The sequence below is a fragment of the Stegastes partitus genome, unplaced genomic scaffold (genome assembly GCF_000690725.1).
Source record: "Stegastes partitus isolate 25-593 unplaced genomic scaffold, Stegastes_partitus-1.0.2 Scaffold402, whole genome shotgun sequence".
NCBI lineage: Eukaryota > Metazoa > Chordata > Actinopteri > Pomacentridae > Stegastes > Stegastes partitus.
The window spans coordinates 321,830-344,377 of NW_007578133.1; the positions used below are offsets into that span (position 1 = coordinate 321,830).

At 44.0% G+C, this 22,548-nt stretch overlaps 1 protein-coding gene across 3 annotated transcripts; it reads right to left on the reverse strand.

Moving 5' to 3' along the window:
* Positions 1-8,964: 8,964 nt before the first annotated feature.
* On the reverse strand, positions 8,965-18,054 carry gata2a (GATA binding protein 2a). 3 transcript variants are annotated; one of them, XM_008285435.1, is made up of 6 exons: positions 17,958-18,054; positions 17,323-17,722; positions 15,980-16,555; positions 13,177-13,322; positions 10,872-10,997; positions 8,965-10,184 (listed from the first exon to the last, which is right to left on the reverse strand). In XM_008285435.1, the coding sequence occupies exons 2-6, from the start codon at positions 17,549-17,551 to the stop codon at positions 9,885-9,887; spliced, it is 1,377 nt and encodes a 458-aa protein (XP_008283657.1). In that variant the 5' UTR covers positions 17,552-17,722; positions 17,958-18,054; the 3' UTR covers positions 8,965-9,884. The 3 variants fall into 3 exon arrangements, with proteins under 3 accessions (XP_008283657.1, XP_008283656.1, XP_008283658.1); XM_008285434.1 differs by having other exon boundaries at positions 13,177-13,334; XM_008285436.1 differs by lacking the exons at positions 17,323-17,722; positions 17,958-18,054 and adding an exon at positions 16,644-16,896 and having other exon boundaries at positions 13,177-13,334.
* Positions 18,055-22,548: the final 4,494 nt, after the last annotated feature.

A 22,548-nucleotide genomic window follows, 5' to 3' on the forward strand; every position in this document is an offset into this window, starting at 1 on the left:
TGTAGTTAGTGTGTATGTGATTGTGTCATCCTGCAGAGAGCAACCTTCATTTTGTTCCTTTCATGAGGTCAAAGGTTATTATTTTTGTTATGTGGAAAGGAACCGTAGGCATGTAGCTAATAGCTGAGTAGCTACAGAAGAGATAGAGAGAATGTTAATACGGTGGGAAAAGGGAAATGAATCAATGGAAGTCTCTGCCATTCGGCCTTATTCAGCAGGCCCCTCTCCACTAGTCTGTCGTCTATTTTTTCCCCTTTTTTCGTTCTTGAGCTCTTGATCACTTCTCTTTCCCCTCTCCACTGCATTCCGCACAGTTTTGTCATCCTGCCAAGGAAACGAATCAGAGAGCCCTCTCTCAGCCACCACACTTTTCCTTTGTCTCATTCTGCCTTTCTCTGCTTCTGTCTGCTCGTACTTCAGGCTGCACCCTACTGTCTCAGCACACTTCGCTTTGACCGGCCGCAGCCTATGATGTCACACCAGGAGCAAGGGCTGTTGGGTAGTGACCCAAGGTCGAATGAGCTCGTGTCCAGTGAGCATTTCTGCCGTCTAAAAGGGTGCTGTAAAATGCTCATTCTTCCCTTTCAGGAGAGTGCTTCCCTTGTTTGGAGAAAGTGTCTCCTGTTTCAAGAAGTCTGTCCTGCCCTTTTAAAGAGTTTCAAAGTGGCTCCCTGATTCGGTATTTTTCTTCTCAGCTAATTTGATGTGTCTGTACATGCCAGTTATTATAGTACAGCGCTTGTTATTTGCACCAATAATTGAATGAAGCCGTTCACAGCACTGACTTTTAATTAATTTTCATGTGTTGTTTTCTTTTTTCAAGATGATCTCCAGTGAACCATGGCATTGGTGAAATGTTTTAATCAGACGGGTAAATGGAATAATTCTATCAGTCAATTTGGTCTTGTCTTTATTTTTACATGGGTGATTAACCATGTTACCAATTGTTCAACTGGCTGGGTGGATTAGCTGGATTAGATGCTCTGTGTTTGTGTGTGTATGCATCGACGTGTGTGTGTGCATGTAATGTGTTTATGTAATGTATTTGTGTATGTGTGCGATGCCAATTAATGATGGTTTGGCAAGCTAAAAGTCAATCAGTGGCATAAACATGGCATAGAGAAAGAGACTCGACTTCACCAGGGCAAGAGAAGTGAGATTATACCTGAACACACGACCGTTGACATGTTTCACTGCCTGACTCAGCAGGAGGAGTGTTTTGGATGCGTGAGATGTTACACAAGATCACTCTGAGCATTTCTTGTTGGCTGTGATCATGTCAGGAACACATATGGAGAAGCTCTCCATGACAGTTAAACCTTGTCACCGTTGCCTATGTTCTTTGCAACCTTTAGTAGTGTGAGCAGCTCAGTGGTATACGTGTTGCTCTGCTGTCTCTTTCCCAGCTCTTATCAGTCCAGATAGCCCTCACATAGACACTCATACCCTCATAGTCAGAGGTTCAGCTAGCCACAGCAGCTGATTGAGCTGATGCGGGGCTGCTATGACGACAAGAGGACAGGGCCTTATCTGTCGTTATGGTGATGGCCATGATGGAATGATGACAATCTTCTCTTGGCTTCTTGTGTGTTTTCTTACAGGATGGTACGACTGCCAAAATGTACACCTGTGCAGGCATGTAAGCACAGTCAGTGATCAGGTGTACTACGATATCCACATGCAAGAAAACTGCAAATGCAAGTGCGGAATATCATGCATCCACAACCGCTTTGGATGCGAACATCTTCTCAACCACGGAGTCGACACAGACAAGTAAATGATCACGGTCATGCAGAAACCGCAGGGAAGTGAGTTTATGTCAGTGGCCCGTTTTTTTTGACTCATCGTGCTCTTACCGCGGTGTCTTTCTTTCCGACAAATATGACAGATGCATATCAAGCCGTGCAGTCTGCTCAGGGGAGATAAGGACCAGTTAGGTGCTGGGGTTGCAACATCCCACTGAGCCAATGAGTGAGCACAACGCCTTTTTCATACCGATCCTCAACAGATAGGCCTGTAGTGCGTGTGTGAGTGTGTGCATGTGTGATGCCACTGATAATTTCTGTCTCCACTGAATTCTGGCATCTTCTGTGTTATGGTTGCAGGTCTGCACACATGTCCTGTCCCGAAACTTGTGTAAAGTAAAGCAGAAGTAAAATAAGGAGAGGCAGTTGAAGAGCAGGTTATTTGTCCAGTCCATGACTGATTGTTGAGAAAGATGCTGCAGCCTTGCTTATGAAATGATAAATTAGAGGAATCAGCTACAAAATGTTAGACATCTACAAGCTATCATAAGCTTTTTTCCTTTTTATTTATTTATTTTTTAACCTGTCATTAGGCTCTAATTGAACTCATCACATCCACAATTTTGCCTCCTTAGAAAACACACCTTTTTTTTTTGCATCTCTCACAAAAAAATGGCCTTTTAATGATTTATTTCTAACATGATTTTTATTTTTATTTTTTTAAAGAAGCACACTATGTGTCATAAAGCTGACCTGTGCATGCATCTGTATTTATGTTTGTGTCTGCATATCTGTATTAATCCAACAAGTAAACAAAGACACAACGCTATAGACACAACAAAATGCCATACGGGAGACAAACTCTGAGGAAAGTAATCTAGGAATGCCCTCATCTCATGTGTTTCTGCATGAGTGACATGATGAGAAGGACTGAAATGAGGCCTGGCCGACTGGCTCCTTCTTAGCAGCCGTGTCAGCATTTCTCTGGTGTACCTCTGCAAGAATACCTCGGTACATTAAGAGGAGCTTTGCTTTGTTGTGAGGACAAGTTGGTCCATGAGAACGAAGAAGGCTTGAAAGTGAATTCAGGGCAGCCGCAGAGCAGCTCTGTCACCTAATCCACCTCACAAGCAACCATCATTTGTCTACAATAGCGAGCTGAACAGCTTGGGAGTTTGAGCAGGGCATGTCAGGTCTCTGCGGGCTTCTACTGTCCTCCACTGTCCTCCCATTCTCTGTCTGGTCATCATTCCCTGTGGGAGTGTCCAGAGGATCCATCCAGAGGTAGGCACCTGGGTCCTATCCTCTCGCTCCTGGCTGTGGTCCAGGATGCCCTCGACTCCCCCACTCATTCGCCATTCTCCAGTTACCTGCTAGTGAAAGCGAGAGGAGCGGGGCGGGGGCTGGGAATGGTGGGAGACATTATGTGGGCGAGGAAGAGGATGGCAGGTCCAGACGCCCACTCCCCTGAGCCCTCCTAGGCATTAGGACTGTACTTGCCCCCCAGTTTGTCAATGGGAGCCTCCACATGAATGGGCTCATTTGTCCTCAGACAGTGGGGATGAATTTGTCTGTCGGAGCAGGTGAGCAGGAGGGCCTCAGCACAGCAGAACACGGCATGAATGATACCTGAACACTACCTGTCCCTGGTGAACATCCTGAATGCTCGCTGTCCCAGGTGAGAGGAGACTGACCTCGTTTTCAGGGTGAGTCGAGGGAGGGGTGTTCTGCATGTCCACACCCTGCCTCTCACAGCTACTTTTTTTAGCAGATTACATACTCGATCGCAGGAACAACTACGGACCATCTTGAAATGGGATTACGCCGGCATGTTATCAATCAGACCAATGAGTGCTTAATAATCATCCCTAAAGTATCACATGATTGCACAAGTACTCAGTAACTATGGGTCGGTCTACAACCATAATCGAACTTGGACTTTATTTTGATCCCAACTAGACACTTGTAAGGTTTCATGACTGCTTAAAGACATGTAAGCACTTGCCAAGTACTCACAACCACCTTTCTGGTTGTTCCTGCTAGAGAGAGTGTCTATAGGAGTACATTTTTGCCACAATGGCACATACACCCACTCACACATGGACTCACAAGGTGTAAACAATAGCAGCCACACTGTCTCAGCAGGCAAAGAGTGTGTGAATAAGCAGACTGCCTTTACTCAGTTAGATGTCAGAGACAAATTCATAATGGTCTCACTTTAAACCTCATGTCAACAGACACCATGTGAATCAGAAAACTCAGACACATGAGCATGGCAACAACCTCCTCAACAACAGAGTGAGGCACGTGAATACCGAGTTCGAGTTTGGATAATCATTGGGGAGTGCAACACTTCAACCACAGACATCTAACTCTGTAATGCACTTCTCATAAACCTGTTTCATTATTAGTATGCTCTATTTCCCAAACCACAACTATAGCAATAAGACCCGGCTACTGATGAATGTTTCTGTTTTCTTTCTCTTTTTCACTTTTCTAGTTTCATATAAACAACACTCAAAAACAAAGGTACTGGTTGGAGCCAAAAAATGGTTCTTCACAGTGATACAACAGAGCAATCATTTTAGTTCCACAAAGAACCTTTTAGCGAGCGCTTCTTTAAAGGACAATTTCTTCAAACAATCTCTAAAGTACCTCCAAAGGTGGAAAAAAAAAATAGAGCACCATAAATGGTCCTCCAAATAGCTTTAGCAAGGAAAGGTTCTTTAAGGAACTGTTGTCAAGATAGTTCTTTGTGGACCCCTCTGGTTCTACTTTGATAATAGGACTTAATGATTACATTTTAAGAAAAAAAGGTTAAATTCCATTCACACATTTACAACACATTTACTAATTTTGATTCTGGACTGTTTGTCACATAGAACAACATATTTACAAGTTGGGATTTAGGAAACTGTAATGGCCTTATTTACTGTTGCAGCTCTATTTTTATGCTATTACCTGCCTTCAAACCAAACAACTCCAACACAAATTAAGACACTTTCGTAGGTTACAGAACTGCATTAGGTACAGTCCCCTAAAAAGGGAGCTTCCTCAATTGGTGGTGGTGCTTTGAGGAACCAGAGAGCCTTCTTAAGATCCATTTATAAGCTGTTATTTTTCTGCGAGCGGCTCTCCAAACTACTAATGCTGGAGAAAAACTCAAGTTTTCACTTGATTTGATTTGAACATTTTTCTAAGTTCTTATATATTTATATAACACCAACTCACAACTGGACAATTCACATAGTAAAGTGAAGACTGTACAGTATTATATTATGGAGAGAAATACGACAAATCCAAAGTTTTTTTGAGCAACTCTTTGACGACAGTGGGAAGGAAAAAGTGACCTTTGACAGGAAAAACATCTCCAGCAGAACCAGGCTAAGGGGGAGCAGTCATCTGCCGCTACCAGTTGGGTTGAGGCTAAAGGGGAGAGAAAACAGGATAGCAGAGAGATAACAGATAAACAATGCATGAGACATCAATAAACAATGGGGAAAATGTTCAACAGCACAAATAAGCCAAACAGTATTACCAAATATGTATTGGAAAACTCAGTGGTAGACTAATTTTAGGAGTAGGTGCACTTAATTACACTTAAATACTGCACAGCCTTGTACCCCTCGTAATCAATCTCTTTCTACTGTCTCTGTCAGACCTCTATGGTCTTAATTGGTCTTAATAGTACAACATAAGTATTTCCTGTTTGAACTTCTAAGTTCCTGTTTTTCTTTTTTTTCCCTCCTTGCTTTGAAAAGTCGTGTCCTCAGTCAGGCTTGGTATGCAGCTGTAACTAAGCTAGTAGCATTTCACTGCTGGGCCTGTATTGGAATATTATAAAAAATATAAGGAGCTAAATATTACGCAAGATCACAACCCTTTCTCTGACTCAACTTTTGACACATAGAGAGATCATCAGTGAGATTTGGTGTTCTGGCAGGTCAGGATGCGGTTGTTTCCTGTCAACAGAGGTCATTAGTGATTATCTGCTGTCAGCTCTGCATCTCTCTCAGTGTCAGTTATTACTGTCAGAGCTCTGCCGATCACATCATTGCTACGTGGTATGGTTGATTAATTTCAGAAGTGTTCGGAGTTGTTCAATTGCCAAATGATGTGTGTCTGTGGAGGTTTCCGTGAATAGTCTTCAGCAGGTGCTTTACTGAATATACCCACCTTTTTCCTGTCAAGCTCTGTCACAGGGGTATTTCTATGAATTTCTCTTGATCCGTGAAAAGAGGAAGTTCATGTGTAGGTTTCTTCAAAGCAGAAACACTTGCTTGACTTTGTTACCATTACAATTATCTTAAGAGCTTAGTTAATGCTTCATCATAGCATAGTTGAAGTACACTATTTGCTCAGGGTCAACAAATAAACTACCTACTTGGGGAACTTTATGGAAACTAAAGACAGCAATACATGCCCCATGTTTGTATTATCTAAATACTGTCCCGTCTTGAAGCCTTAATATCCTTCTAGGGGTCTGAGGAAGGAGGGATGCTTTTCTAGCTAGGCCCAGGCAAAGGTCAACCCCCATTGCAACACACACACTAAGAGACCTGCATTTGAACTGCACTGCACTTCCTTTCATCTTCTACGTCTCTCTCTCCCTAACTCAACTTTGCGAGGGGATGGTCGGGATACCTTTTGATTCCACTAATTCAATTTGATGGAAAAACAAATACACTGGGGGAGTGGGAGACAAGAAAAGAGTGGGAGTAGTAGGGGGATGGAGAGGGGGAAAATGAAGAGATGGATAGTTACATGGAGCACAGAGAGGGAATGTGCGGCGGTGGTGAGGAGGTTGGCGAGTACAAACGGAAGAGCGGAGGGGAGAAAAAGAAGGAGGTAGGGAGTGGAGATGAGTTGAAACATCCAGTTCCAGGTTGAAGTCGTAAACCTCTCGGTGCTCTGATCTAGGTGGCCACCATGTTCACCCCGCCGACGCATCTGAGATCTCTCCTCTTCATCTCCTCTATGGAATGCCACTTTGATAGCGAAGATAAGTAACATCCTATTTTATGGCTTTTTCGTGTCACATAATTCATGATGTGAGTTAGGAGGGGATGTCTTGTTCAGTGTAGCTGATTGTTTAGTGAGGCCTTGTGAGTAAAAAGTCTACAAAACCCTCACATTACAGAAACTGTACAAATTTAATGGTTGGAAATTGCACAGTGGCACATGCTGAATACCACAACATTTACCCGAGCATTCACTTCAAATGCAAGTGTGCGTGTCATGTCCCTGCCACCTAATGTCTTTCAGGCCTGTGATTTGAAATGCTGCCTACCAACAGGAGCACTGCATCTGCACTGGGCATGACGAGCTTGCTCACACTCCATACCAGCCTTGTATGTATGTGCACTTGCATGTTCATGTCTGCGTATGTGCTCTGGGACTCTCTGGCCTGGCAGACTCCTGTATTATTTTTGGGAGGGCTGCTCTTTCCCTCTGGAGGGCCTCATTGAAGAGTGCTGGCTCTCTCCATCTCCCCCTCTCAGGCTCCGGGAGTCCGGCCAAGCCCAGCCGAGCAGGCTCGCTGGCTGCAGCAGCGCACAACCCGCTGGAGTCGTGGCCTGTACACGGCCCAGCTCCTACCACACTGCACTACACACAGATGGCTAGACTGCTTACTGGCAGTCAAGCGTTACATTTTCACTGGTGTTCAGCAAGTGGATCAAGAGGATCCCACCCCCTCTCTGAAAACAGACACTTAGATGGAGTCTTCCATTCCTGTATCCATGTGTGTACAGCCAGTCGGGAGTGTTGGCGGTTGCTACGATGTAGCATAAGCTAACTACACTGGATAATACAACAGCACCTATATAAGTCCCAGGATGAATGTTGTTTCCAATGTGAACTGATCAAACCTCTGGGAAACCCCTGCAGATCAACCTCCACAGCAGTCCAGCAGATGTGAACAGGGTGGAGGGTTCAGGGAGGGGTAGTAGTCTACTTTTAGCTTAGACTGTCTAATCGGATGGTTTGTGCTGTGGGTGTGTGAGGGCATGCTGAACTCAGCGATGATGACCTCAGATTGGCCCTAATTGAGCAGACTCATTAGCGGCTGGCTCTGTTCAAAGTTTCTTCAGCCCCTTTATTTTACTGTAATCGTCCAAATGGGGGAGGGGGAGACAAAATGAGCAACATCGAAAAAAGAAGAATAAAACATAAACAGAATAAATGGGAGAGCAGAAAAAGGGTGAGTGAAAAAAGATAAACAAAGAGAAAGAAAAAGAGAACAAGATGAGGGAGAATCGGAGTCGACGCCTGCTTCCTGGCAGCCTCAGCTGCGAGCACATCTGTGTGCGGAGGGTTTGAGCAGACCCCCATGTGTTTGCTCAGGTCGCCTGATTGCCTTTCCTTCCTCTTTTCTCTCCCACTAAAGACCCGCTGTCCTTCCTCTCACTCCAATCACCGTGGCCAAAAAAGAGAGAGAGAGAGGGAGAGAGGGAGAGACGGGGCTACTCCGACAGTGACACCGGCTTCCACTGAACTGCACTCATGACTCAATATTTTTTTACATGCAAACTCATTTAGAATGAAACGAAAAGGTTGCATGGATTATTTAGTTAAATGAGGGATTGAATTAGGGTTTGTGTTTGTGTGTGCATGAGCATGTGGATACGTGTATTTGTATGACTCTGTGTGACTCTGGAGCCCTTCGCTGGAGCCTGCTGACTGGGTACAATGGTCCAGCCTGAGGCTTTAGCTCCACAAAGAGGCCTTCTCTTAACAACGTGCCATCAGAGATAGAGGAGGAGCCTGACCAAAGCATTACCACGCTTAAGGGATCACAGAGCTTCCCTTGATACATCTGATATCACTTGTGATTTTAATAATCAAGCACTCCTCATAAAAATGGGAGTTCAGGCTAATACTATACAAAGATTTCAAACAGTTTCAATGTTTAGATTGATAACAATCACACAGAACCAACACAGAGGCTTATGATCCCCAAACACAACCACAATCGTAAAAAACCATCACTAGCGATAAAAAGAACGCCGTTGAAACACTTAACAATTTCCCTGAGGTTTGCACCGAAGGGATCGATAAAGTTTTATTCTATTCTATTCTATTCTGCGCTCAAGTGTACAGTTTTAGAACCAAGGGGTGGTCACGTAAAGTCTTTTTTGTTTTTTCGTTGACTGCACTCTGTAATTTAATAAATAAAAACTATACAAGACTACGTATGTAAGAATGATAGAGACAGACCTTACTTCAGTATTAAACTTTATTTCCTTTTCTTTGTGAGATGGAAAAATGATAAAAACGTACAGCTCAGGGACTTTTCATCTAAGACAGGTCAGTGTTTTCTTTACGTAATAACCATGAAATTAAAATCATACGTTTCCATGTGTGTTTGACGAAAGCTTAGAGTGAAAATAAATTATCGTAGCAATAATTATAACATCAAATATAACAACAATAATAGCAATTAAGCATTTATAAACACTCTATTTACTGTGTTTTTTTTTTGTTTTTTTTTTCCATAAAACTCCGTTATCAAAAACAGGTGAGCATTGTGGTGGTGCACAATCCAGCATGTGAGGAGAGCACTGGTTTGTGGGAACTGTGGGTTGACCGGTTTGTAACAGAGGTGCACTGGTTCTGCAGCTGTGTTCGGCCAGTCTGAAGACGTCCAGCACTGAGGAGTCTGTCTGTCTGTCCGTAGCAGTTGTGGACGACAGGCTGGGGATGGACAGGGTGCATGTATCTCAGTATATAGTGAGATGAGGTGAAAACAGCGGTTCTTTTTAAGACCTCTCATGAGTCTCCTGTTACAGGGTCAAGGAGAGGTGGGTACCAAAGTGACTTAGTAAAAATAAGCAAAAAGAATGACAAGCATCTCCATTCACTCCGTTCCTGCTAGCCCCAGTCACATGGGGACTAACAAACCCCTCGTCACATTAGCTCTTCAGAGAGTCCACTAAAGTCCTGCTCTCCGCAGCGTCCCATCAGCGAGGTCAGGCGTGATGCGACCTTCAGTGATTAAGTCCAACTGAAAGTCTCTCCCCTCCAACCACTGTACATGACACAAGTCTGCTCAGCTTACGACGTGATGTGGAGGCCATTTAGTGTTTATGGCAATGTGGTGGCTCCTACAGGCGAAGGGTTACTGGGTCTGGAGGAACCTCAGTGAGGCTCAGCCCAGACTGGCGAGCGATTGGAGTGGTGAGGATGACCGAATGAAGGGTGAATGGGCGTGGGAGTAGGCAGCATGTGTCCCGAGTGGCTGAATGGGGGCAGGTGACCCATGTGGGTCATGTGGCTGGTGAGGCCGGGGGCACCGCCAAAGGGAGAGGCCTTGTCCTGCATGCATTTGGACAGCTCGTCAAAGCCGTCCCCTGCTCGTTTGTTCCTCTTGGACTTGCTGGACATCTTGCGGTTGCGTGTCTGGATGCCTTCTTTCTTCATGGTCAGGGGTCTGTTGACCTGTAGAGAGCAGCACATTAGCTCAAGGCAAGCCAGACAAAAGCTGCACTGACATTGTGAATACTACATTATAGCGGCTTATGTTTGTTTGACTGTTAGTTCCAGCTTGTTTACTGGCTCATGATTTAAAATGTCACTAGGAATATGTCACATATTGCACTACCAATTCTGATTAACATGCATTTCTTTCATGGCAGCTATTATGAATTAACAGCAGTGTCATATAAATGCTATAAATAATGAGCAGCTGTTTTGCATATATAGCTCCATTATAAGGCGAGTCAGGGCGTTTTTAGCTTTTGTCTAATTGTCTAAACCTAACAGAAAGTCCTGGTCAATATGAATACATGGGGATGAGGACCAGTCAGGACCTGAAAGGAGCAGCCTCAGACAAATCCTCATCAGTGTAACTGACGCCGTTACACTGAATGACAGTCCCACCCGGCAGCCTCTCTGGGGAGTAACGCCCCCCATTGAAACAACGATGGATTAATAAAAAAAGACGACCGGTGGGTTCTGCTCGACAGGGTGAGCAGGCTTTGCCTCCACACTCTCAGTGTCTCTGCTCCTAAATCGATACGAGCTGTCCGCCCACTTAACCAGTAAACGACCGGCACCCCTCCCCTCCTCCTTTCACCCCAAACCTTACACTCGGGTGCAGGGCTTTTTTTTTTCAAAGCTACTTACATTGTGCAGTTTAAAGTAAAGGCCGCAGGCGTTACACACCGGGTCTCCGTTCCCGTTGCGCCTCCACAGGGTGGTGGTGGTGGTCTGGCAGTTTGCACAGCAGGTGCCTGCACGTCTGGCAGCAGACTGAAGGAAGCAAAGAAAATACATCATAAATAATGACCCATTCACATGCTGTACAAGGGTCACCGCGGACACAACACAGTAGCATAAATAACACAATTTTGTAGACACCACTGCAATCATCATTACCTTATCAATTATGTAAATAAAGCCACAGCACCGACACTGTATTCAAACAAATGTGGGATTTCTGCCATGACACAAAATCAATAAGACTGAAAGTTCTCCTAAATTAGCAATACAGAAGTTTTCAGAAGTTTTACCGCAGAACTAGTTGCAGAAAGGCATCAAAAGAAGCAACACTCCGTCTAGGAAAAATACCATTTCTCTGGTAAATTAATTTTAAAACCATGATCAGAGTTTGTTATTTGTGCTACAAGTTATGGGGACATTTTTAATTATCGTATTTAATTATTTACAATACATATGCTGCGAGTAAGTATTCATAATAGCTGCCTTGTCTAGGACCCAGTTTTCCTCTTGATCCAGGAAAACTGGGCTACAAGTTGTGTAAGACCCGGTGTCCTGCCTGACAATGTGCTCCTGCGTCCATTGCAGATCAATTCTTCACACATAATAAGAAACATTAGCTTTACATCCAAGAACCCCTCCGGTTCTTTGCTTTGCAAGCAGCATCTAGGTTTTTCTTTTAATTAATTTCAGGTGGCCTCGTTTCTATTGACCTGGAGAACAACAACAACCCTGGTCATTATTATGCGAAGTGAAATATGTAACCTATATTTTTAAATACAAAGCAGCTGCGCATTAAGGCTGTACCGCTGCCCACCGAGAATGACAAACAAGAGAAGAACATAAATCCATTTATTTTCCAATCCCCGCCCCTCACGGTCTGTCTCTTCACACATAAGCGGCTCCTCCAGTGTTGTGATAATCTCTTTACAGTATATGTCAGTCTGGCCATAGAGAGAATGCAGCGCGCTGGTTGAAGGCGGAAACAGCCGGGAGCCTGACTTCCTTATCTGGGCCGGCCAGATATCCGGATAGGAAACAACTGGATGCCCCTTTGAACACAACTCTGAAAAACACTTGAGCTGAAAATGCAAAAGCTGCAGCCATATGGGCCGACCCAGTGGAAAATGTAATGGACTTTTCACAAGGAGGAATGACGCGGAGTTGGTCAAGGAACAACATGAGGGAAAAAAAAAAAATTAAAATGAGCTGTAGAGTTTCAAGAAGCCCATCCGAAATATCTGTACCGATCATCTGATAGCGGCCAATTTATTGGCAAGTCAAATTAGCAGCTAATGTTAATGAAGACCATTAGACCCAGACTGCAGCCTCCGCAATTATAATTAGCCTGGGTAAATTAAAAAGCCTAGACCCCTTTTTATTAAAGTTAAAAGGTTATACAGCTCTAAACTTTGTATTAGCTATCTATTTTTGGTGTTAACGCTTATAATTAATTCAGAATAATTTCCCTTTTATTATATTATTATAGGCAGCAGTAATGGTGATAAAGCAGCAGTTTCAGTAAAAAGAGGGATAAAGCTATATAAATGCAAAAAAAGGTATATGAAAATATAAATTATATATAAACTAATTATAAAACATGAACCCTTAATAATATTCTCACTAATATAGAAGTCAAAATAATTAGTTTTCTCTATGAAAGAAGTTAGATAGATAGATAGATAGATAGATAGATAGATAGATAGATAGATAGATAGATAGATAGATAGATAGATAGATAGATAGATAGATTTAAAAATATATATATTTCAATGTGGATATATTTTAAATTGTTTTAAAAGCTACAGAATAAATGAGTAATAGCAGAAATACATTGAGCTTCAGTAGGGTTAACGTCAGAAATGACTGAGCACGGTAACTGGAACATGGTACATCCACCACAAGAATGTTATGTGTCCTTTCTGCTTTTCATTTACTCGAGCATGGTGTTAACTAAAGCAGCATGGGCATTGGTATCAGTAACAGTATCAGAAGTACCAGCAATAATGATAGCAGGAACAATGGCAATAGTAGCAGTATTGTAACAGGCCATGAAGGCGGATCATCGGGGGGTGAGAGGGACAAACAATTCCAGGAAGATCATAGGGAAAATATAACTTTCCTGGAATTGTGCTGCCGGCATCTGCTTTGTGCTCATATTTGGGTGCCTTCTCTCAGGGTGAAGCGATGGAGTGAAAAAAGTAAAACTCACCAGTCTCCGTTTGGGCTTGATAAGTGGTCGGTTCTGGCCGTTCATCTTGTGGTACAGTCCACAGGCGTTGCACAGGTAGTGGCCGGTACCATCCCGTCGCCACAGAGGAGTGGATGTTGCACCGCAGTTCACACATTCACGGCCCTCTGCATATAGTTCAAGAGGAGGAGAAGAAGAAATTTTATATAATTAAAAAATTCACCCTCGGGCAGAAGCAACACATAGCAGCTGTCCGGGCCAATCAGGCAACGATACAGCGCTGAATGATCCCAGATGGCCCCTGTAATATGAAGTCAAAATCTGCCTCATGATAGCGACAATGTCCATATCAGCGTGCAGGTGTACCGAGTGTGCATGGCTGTCATGGACACAGACACCTCTATGTAAACCGATCCAGAGTAGGGAGGCCAGAGACAGCCAGAACATGTCCAGAGGTGTCCAACAAGAAGAATGAGACACACCATCAAATTAGGACTACATTATTCATCAGCTCAGTGGGCACCCATGAGAGGAAACATAAGTGTGTGTAGGTGGTATTAAATGTGCCGGACAGTGTTGCAGTCTTTGATGAAAAGCGAGCATGCCAGTTGGCCGCAAATTATAATATTAAAATTGCATTCAGTCCAGCATTATTTTGATAAAGTTTGTGTTATTCTTTAGTAGTGACTGAATCAGGGGCTGGCTTATTCGTGTCTTGGTAAAAAAAACCTGCTTTTTTAAATTTATTCCCACATGCTTTCCTGTCCCACGCAGGTTCAGCTGACTTCAAACAGCCTGTTGCTCAACCGACAATTCATTTAATTCAAGTATCCCTCTCTCCCCTGAGCATCACCTCATTATTCCTGTTATAATACCAGCGACACCCAAAGTCCCACCCTCGCTCTACAATGGAATCTGACCTGAGCAAAACGCTATGTTCCTTTTGAAATGCACTTCGGTGCTTTTTTTTTCTACCTCCCTTCTCTTCCTCTTAAGTGTTTCGCAAGTCCAGCGACCACAATGAAGCGGCCTCATTAATGTTTTAAATATTCATCAGCCATGACTTACATGTTATGCAATGTTTAGTGGTGAAATTACAGGGGAAAAAAAGCGACAAGACGGTGTACGAGCTAGATTGGGCGAGTAGTTCTGGTTTGAGGCTAGTTCAACAGGAAGCCTCAGCAATGTAAGGTATATGTGCTGACAGCTGAAATGTCATTGTGGCATTTTGTACAACAATCAATCACCATTACTGGCACAGGACATCGAATTCGATAGATAAGAGGCTTTTTAATGCCGTAGCAGATATGTTTGTGTTGCTGATTCAGACACAGTCTGGCCAGCTTCTTTTAAATGTCACAGTGTAACATTTCTCCAACAGCACAGCAGCTCATATTCACTCCGATTATCAGGCAGTGAGCATTCCCCAGGTGGATGAAAAAAGCAAGGGGACAATGGATGACAATATTGATAATTTGAAACACATTTGGAACAACTTGTTAACAGCCTACAAAGTCTGCTGGGTTGTTTTTTTTGGTTTTGTTTTTTTTTTCTCCATTAATTCAAAGCACCACAGCTGGAACAATGTAGGGAAATTACAGACTCATTACCAGACTGAGTTGTTTTTTCAAATGTCTGCCCATTAGTGTCAGACACAAAGACTAAATATTCCCCTAAATATTACTCCCAGCGCATATTGAATCAGGTGCTTGTCCAGACTATCAAAAAATACATGTTTTTATTATTTAATAATTTTACAGATTTTGAGAGTTTTGAGTAAAAGGGAGACTAAATATATGGATTTTATTTTTTTTTTATATATATAAATTAAGGTTTACTTTAAGGCATTGGTCTCCAAAATGCTCTCTCATCTTCACAGAGGAGAAGCAGATCTGCTGTGGACTGGACTTGATGTCAGTGCAGTGGGCCAAGGCCATGCTTAAAAACACAAACAGCAGGACTCTGTCGCCTTGCTTTGTTAGTGCTGGGGAGAGCGGTGGGCGGGGTGGAGGTCGTGATTTGTTCACTTGGAGGTATACAGGATATGGCAGGAGCCAGGGCGTCGTGACTCCTTTATTTTTTAAGTGCAATAAAGGCCACGTTTAAAAGAAAACAAACCCATGGCACGAAGAAGAAGCCATTTGACTGTGGAAGCCTAACAAGTCACAATAAGTTCATATAAAAATGAATGCCACGTTGTTTTATCTTTGCGTAAAAATATAATGTGACAATTCCGCTTGTTTTTAGTGAAACAAAATAAATACCTAAAATAAAACTGTGATATCTATAGATAATCAATTAGTGTAATTAGGTCTAATTCCACTTTCTTTTGCGTCAAATCCCTCCGATTAGATGAATTTCATCTCAGGTGGATTCCTCTCTGAAGTGAGCCCGTTTAAGCGGATGGAGTTTACAAGTGGCGATGGCACAGAGATAGGACTTGTCAGGACAGGTCTGGAGAGGACACCGATACAGCAAATATCTGGTTTTATTTTGTCAGGGAGCCACTAAAGCAACAAGTCCTGCTCACAAATATGGCATCAAGACTGGGGTTTTTTTTCTCCCTACAAAAATAAATACTATTTAAAACCAACATGGCCTTAAGACAAATCCTACACAGTTTTATTAACGAATGAATAATAGTGGTGACAGTATTATCAGGCCTGTATGGTGGCAAATAAAACATTTATCTGCTGATGATTGATCGGGGAAACTATAGTGCGTAACGCCCCACCGCGCAGCTGAATAAACCATAACCTTTTAATTAGGCCTTATCAATTTGATCTGCCATCTGATGAGAGGCACAAACACACGTGAGACTCACCTGAGCTCGACCTCGCTTTGCTTTTGCATTTGGGCGTAAAGCTGGAGGACGATCCGCCGAGCAGGCTGCCGGGGTGGAAGAGGCTGCCGCTGTACTCGTGGGGTGTCGGCAGAGAGTAGGCCGGGTAGGTCGGGATGGGGTGATGCGTGGCCGGGGCCTGGCCGTTCATTGAGGCCAGGCCGCTGCGCAGAGGACTGCAGCTCTCCATTTTCATGCCGTCCGTCAGCGGCACCTGGTATTTGATCGACTCCTTCTCGTCCATCCTGGTCGAGGTGGAGGTCGGAGAGGTAGGGCCGGGGTCCGGGGACACGTCTTTCGGAGGGGTAGGGGGGAAGCTGTAGAGGTGCGGGCTGGAGTGGGACGCGGGAGTGAGCGAGGACACGGGAGCTGTGCCGGTGCTGCTGCTGCAGGGGTAGCCCGAGCCGGCGGGGTGAAGGCCGGGTTTGCTGAAGTGGCTGACCGCCCATGCGTTGTGGTGGTGCGCCGCCGACAGGGCTGCTTTCCCGGGGTCTAGCCAGGGAATACCCGGGCTGTGGATGAGGTGTGGTCGGCAAACCTGGTTCCCAGTGAGGCGAGCTGAAATCCGCAACCATCTATTTAGTACATATTCTACTTTAATTCTTCGTTTCATTAATTATCAAAGCACACTAATCAAAGATTTTACCTGTTAAATGCTCGGAATTACTCAAATTCGACATCTTGTCCAAAATGTAGATACAAAAAAAATAACCGGTCTTTACAACAATTATCCAAAAAAAATAGTTCCTAATAAATAACAACAGCCTCACACATCTCGCCTACTACAGTCGAGAGATTAGAAAGGCCTGCTGACTGGGGACTAACACATAAAAGCAGCTCCTCGTCTGGGCAGTATCTTTTCATCCGCAGCAGCTCTCGGACTAAAGATTGTTATTGGTAAATTTGCGGTTTTTATTTTATATCCGGGAAGTGGCTCTCTCTCCCTGCAGAAACCCCTGCCCCAACAGAGAGGGGTTAAGTGACATACTTCCCTTTCCTCTCGCTGTCATTTGCTAGAAATTCCTTTTATGTTACTGAATGGGCCCAGAAAAGTGAAGGAGGACTTATAAAAATAATACCGTAGACAGCTTGAAATATTACGCAGGTGAATACTTGTTTTACGCAAATTTAATAGACACACCGACGAGCCACACATGCGTAATTCCAACTGTGTCAGATCACGGTTAAGTAATAATAATAATAATGGTGACAGTAATAATTTTAAAAAAAAAATATCAGCATTAATAAAGGTTTATTTTTTCCACACATTCTCATCATTTCTCATCACACTTCTCACAATGAAGTGTCATTTTTAATCATCTTACCGTGTGCTTGGCTGTAGGTGACCCTTGCCCGGGAGTTGGTGTAGTAAGGGTTCCCTTGAGAGTCCAAGTGGTTCAGAAACATGTCAACTTCGTCCTGGGGCAGTAAAGGCGCCATTGGCTCCATGTAGTTGTGGCTCAGACTGTGGTGGTGAGAGTCCGGGTGCTGGCCGTTCAGCACAGCATGATGGTGCGCCATCCACCGAGACTGATCTGCCGCTGCGACCTCCATGGCTACTGAGCCGACCGTCTCCTCTCCTCTGAACACGTCTCTCTCTCCAAGTCAAAGTTCAGTCCTGTTTACAGTATAGTTCCTGAGATGTGACAGTCTCGACTGTGTTTATTTACTTCAGAAATAGAATCCTTAAATCACCCGGTCTCCTTCTTTCCTCCTCGGTGAAACCTGCAAAGAGACGAAAACAAAAAATGTTAGTTCATCAGCAGCGCTCCTCCTCTCCCGCCATGCAAAGAAGAAGCATCCTTTATATGTATATATACATTATCTAATCCTAGCAGATGACACGTGAAATAAACTTTGCGCAACTGAAGCTCCTTGTGATCAGCCTACTGGTCGAAAACAAAGTGGGAGCGCACAGCTGCCTCCGTTTCCAAACAATGCAAAAGTTCTCCGTGGATACCTGTTGCAATTTTGATCAGCTGACGGCAAATGCAGCTTGGATGTGTAAACCTCTTGATCCGTGCAGTGCTCAGGCTCATTAATGAGATGTGGCGCAGACTGATGCGGCTGGCGCCAGTAAATTCCCATATCAAGCCACGTGGGGCGGGGCGTCGGTCCGGGCCAATCATAGCGGGCCCTGCCACAATTGGCTCGCTGCATCCCTGCTCTGCTTCTTTCAATTTCCATTTCCCTGCACCGAAAAACTAAAAGACTTATCAATCAGCAGTGTAATTTCTCGGGGGGTCTTTCTCTCTCATGAAGCTCAAACGGAATGAGCAATCGGCCCGTGATAATCTGCTTTTTTAGCGGCAATTATAAGCCTAAAGACAGACAGCGAACATGGAGGTGAATTCAGTTTGCACACTATCTGGCTTATTATTATAATAATTTAAAATCTAATCATGTCGTGAGTCGCATTTGCTTGTTTGAACCCATTTGAAAAATAGTCTTAGAGGTTAGATTTTTTTTAAAACTTTGGAGTGATGTTGTAAATTTGCACACACTTGTAAAATGTTTTTTAAATATAATCAAAGCTGCTGAATGAGTTTTACGTTACCAGCAATAATTGTAAGTGTTGTTTTTAGCATGCTGCTGTTATGTAAATAAACAGCGCTTTCAGCAACTCTAAAACCAACAGAGGAGGAGTCGATTTATGACCCCGAAATTGGCCCCATTGTTGGGAGCGCCTAATTGTCTTTAATTAGTAGAAGGGCATTCCTCTTGTGAAAACAGTGGTTTTTGTCTCGGGGACAGAGCAATCAAACACAGTTTGCATACTAATGGCGCCTGGTTCTCACTTGGTCAGACCGGCGTTTGGCGCAGGGCCCCACCTATGAAGTGACTGTCCAAGTGTCTCCTAACGCCCTCGATTAGAACTCATGATACAAAGCAAAAACCTGAACTAGAAAATTATATGTATAGTAAATAATATCGAGGCCGCATTTCTGTTCAGTTGTATTGGATTTTAACTGAGGAATTACCCGCAGTGTGTGCGCGTAAAATGATCTGTACATATATGTGCGCAAATTCATGCAGCCGTTTGCGCGTATCGCTGCTGTGTGTGCGTGCGTGTGTGTGTGTGTGTGTGTGTGTGTGTGTGTGTGTGTGTGTGTGTGATTGACAGAGAGTATAACTGGAGGGTGCCGGAGCCCAGACTGGCCGCCACGCCGACGCCGGGACCTGACGTCACAGAACCACTGGAGGGTGGGGGGTGTAGTTTGCAGGGGGTGTCACGTGCAGCTTTGTGATACCTGGGCAAATTCTCCAGGTGAAAGATCCTCCATAGCTGCCTCGAAACGGACGCAGTTCGTCGCGGTAACAAACACACTAAATCTGATGTTATACCTGCCATGTAAATGTGTGTGTGTGCGTGCGTGTGTGTCAGTCATCAGTCATTAAATCACTGGCTGGTTGCCAGCGGCAGTGAGTTGATGAGCTCAGCCCTTTGAGCTTGTCAACTCCTAAAATCAACAAATTAGTGCATGTGAAGCAGCAGAGGGCCAGCAGCTCCAATAAGTGACATTCCAGCGAAAAGAAGCACCACAGCCTGCAGGTGGAGTGACAGCATGCTAGTGCTATTGTTTATTGTCCTCAAACAAATTTAATTCACAGTGGATCTGTCATCAATAATACACCAATTGCGCGCAATTTAGTGCTGCAGAAGAATTGCTGTCACATGTTTGAACCTGGAGCAACAAGGACTCCTTCTGTTTGAGCTGGAATGGCTGACCGGTGATGCTCCTTATCTGGTGGCTTGTAGTGAAAGGACACTGTAGCGTGTCGCTGTGTATATAGTGGCCAGTCTGTGGTGCATTCTGGCTGCATCAAGCACACAGCCTTGGAGAGTGGGTCGGGCTCACGGTAGCTGCTGCAGCATGCCCCATTGTTGTTTGCATGTTTGCCAAATGGATTACTCAGCAGGATTTAGCCCTCTGTAATTTATACCTTCATTAATCCCATTTGTATCTGTGCTGGAACAAAAGATGGGAGAGGGTGACGGAGGCTTGGTGGAGAGGATGGGATAGGGTGAGGTGGGAAGGGGGGGGTGCTGCTGATTTCCCTCGGTCTCTCTCAAGGACACAGCAGTATTGTTTCACCCAGGGATGCTATCCTAGACTGGAGAACACTATCCCTCTTCGCAACACCTCCTGAGCTGGGTGAGAACTGTGTGCAACAACTGTATCGCTGTGCAGCCACAGTGGCTAATGAACAACAAGATTATCATTCCGATCCATGCTGTTATTAAATGGGATTGGCTTTATCTACCTGTTTGTTCCCATTGGGCACGGTCATCCATCATTATCCAGAGTGGAGGTGTGTGACTCTGTGTGTGTTTGGGGGAGGAGGAGTGTGAAGAGCCACAGTGGCCACAGTGGGCCTTGTGAAGATAAGCAGAGCCAGAGAGAAGAGAATGACACAAACCAGCTGAAGCATTATTGTCCCCTTTACTCACGGCTAATTAGATCGAGCCAGGGCACTGGGGGGCTTTATAGACACAAGCACCCAGACACAAGACCATATAACTGGTGAGAGAGGGGCCTGGACGCTGCTCCGAGGGCAGCACTCACTCCCATTTAAGTTGCTTGAGCTCAAAATAATAACATTTCAGACAAGGGGAAGGGCATAACACACAGACTGCACACTTAACAAAAGGGATTATGGACCAGAAGATGATCCTTAGATTTATAGCCAAAAGCTCTCACTGGAGCCACAGAACATTTTTTTTTTTTTTTTTTTGGAAATGTATGGCACAGTTGTCAGTGTTTATGTATGGAGACTGTCAGTGTTAAAATCTGTTCATTCATTCAGTCATTCATTCATTCAAAGTACATTTATTTGACTTCTCACTGCCTTGATTTTAAAGTCTTGTCTGTGTGCTGCCCACACACACAGAGCTTGGTGTTATTTGAATCATGCACATAAAGCAGCACAGGTAAGAGACAGGGGGCTGGTGTTAAAAAAAAAAAAAGGTGCCATGTATTCACTCCAGCTTCTGCGTGCCTGTGGAGACCCCAGCCCGCCCCTGTCTCTGCTCTACCATTGTAGTGATGTGATTGCTCTTTCTGCTGCTGATGAAAGAGGATTGCTCGAGTCATTATGCATTTTAAAGCGTGACAATTGAATACTTTTGTCGTCACTAATACAACGCTGATGATACACTAAACCATTCCGCGATCGAGGGGTTTATATTCCAGGACTGGAGCACCTTGCCCACGGCAACGTGAAGCGAGCTCATAAAACCGATTATTGATTACATGGCCGCCTGAAATTCTTCCAATTTTTTTTAAACATTCATATTTATTTTAGAAACAGGCACACGCGTGCAAGACGCGTTATTATTGTGAACAGGTGAATTATGTCTTCATTTGGACTCGTTGTTATTGTTCCATCATGTAGAAAACACAATGTGGTTAGTGCTCTAATAAAAGAAAACAAAAAACAGATCGTGCTGCCAGTAAACACAACAAAAAATACTACATCTTATTGCTGCATTGTAAGACTGATGTGCACGATTATTTTTCAGATCACAAGGAGGTTTACAGTTAATATCCGAATATCCGAGACAATCAGGCTGATCGTGAAGATACCATTAAAAGCCTGCAACTTAATTCTTTACAGTCAGAAACACTGATGCTCAAACAGCGCTGCACAAAATAGACTTTGGTTTTTTTGTTTTTGCCATAACAACGTGGATGGGAACGCTCCAGGAGGAACATACAGCTGTTATTGCTGCCTTCTTAGCTGCGGATTGCCTTGCGTGTTATTTAAAGAATTAAAACAATTCCCAGATAATATTTAAAAATGTTCGAATAAAAGCGAGTAAAACAGCATTTAAGAAAAATAAAAATCACTTACCCCCCTTTTGCGCTTTGGAGTCAAACCAAAGAAAGTGACTCCACCTGAGCTTCGGCTATTATCGCCACAACAACAACAACAACAAAAATAACGGCACAAAATAAGCGAGCGATGCGTAAAAGGTGTCCCTGTTTTTAAGATGCTGTGGAGACGGTGCGGAACAAGCGGTGGCCTGTTCGCTCTCTGTGCGTCGTCAGCCGGCAGACTGCGGTGCGTGTCTGCGCTCTGAGGCTGCCTCCGCTCTGGCTCTATCCAAACCTCTCTGAATATGAGCAAAAAAAAAAAAAAAAAAAAAACTTCTGTATGAGAGGCTGCGGGCACACAGCAACGTAATGGCACGTCAGCCAGCAGCCTGTCTTCCGGGTCCCGGTTAAACACTGAAACTGGCAGCAATACCTGCTCCCAAGAGGTAAGCAGCAGAGTTCAACTTGGACATGTTTTCCTGCATTATTTTTGATCTTTTTTTAAGATCAACGTCACACGGGGTTACACTCAACTGCAGTTGTGTTAATTGTTTAATGCAAACTAAAGGTTTGATTTCATTTAAACAGACTGTTGGTGTGATAAAGAAGCCAAATAATTTGCTAAGGAGCCATCTATGCACTGCTTAAGGTCTCCAGATGCAAAATCATTCTAAACAAAGCCAAAAGAGGAAAAAAATGGAGAGCCAAATCCGCCTTTTTGCAGGATAATAA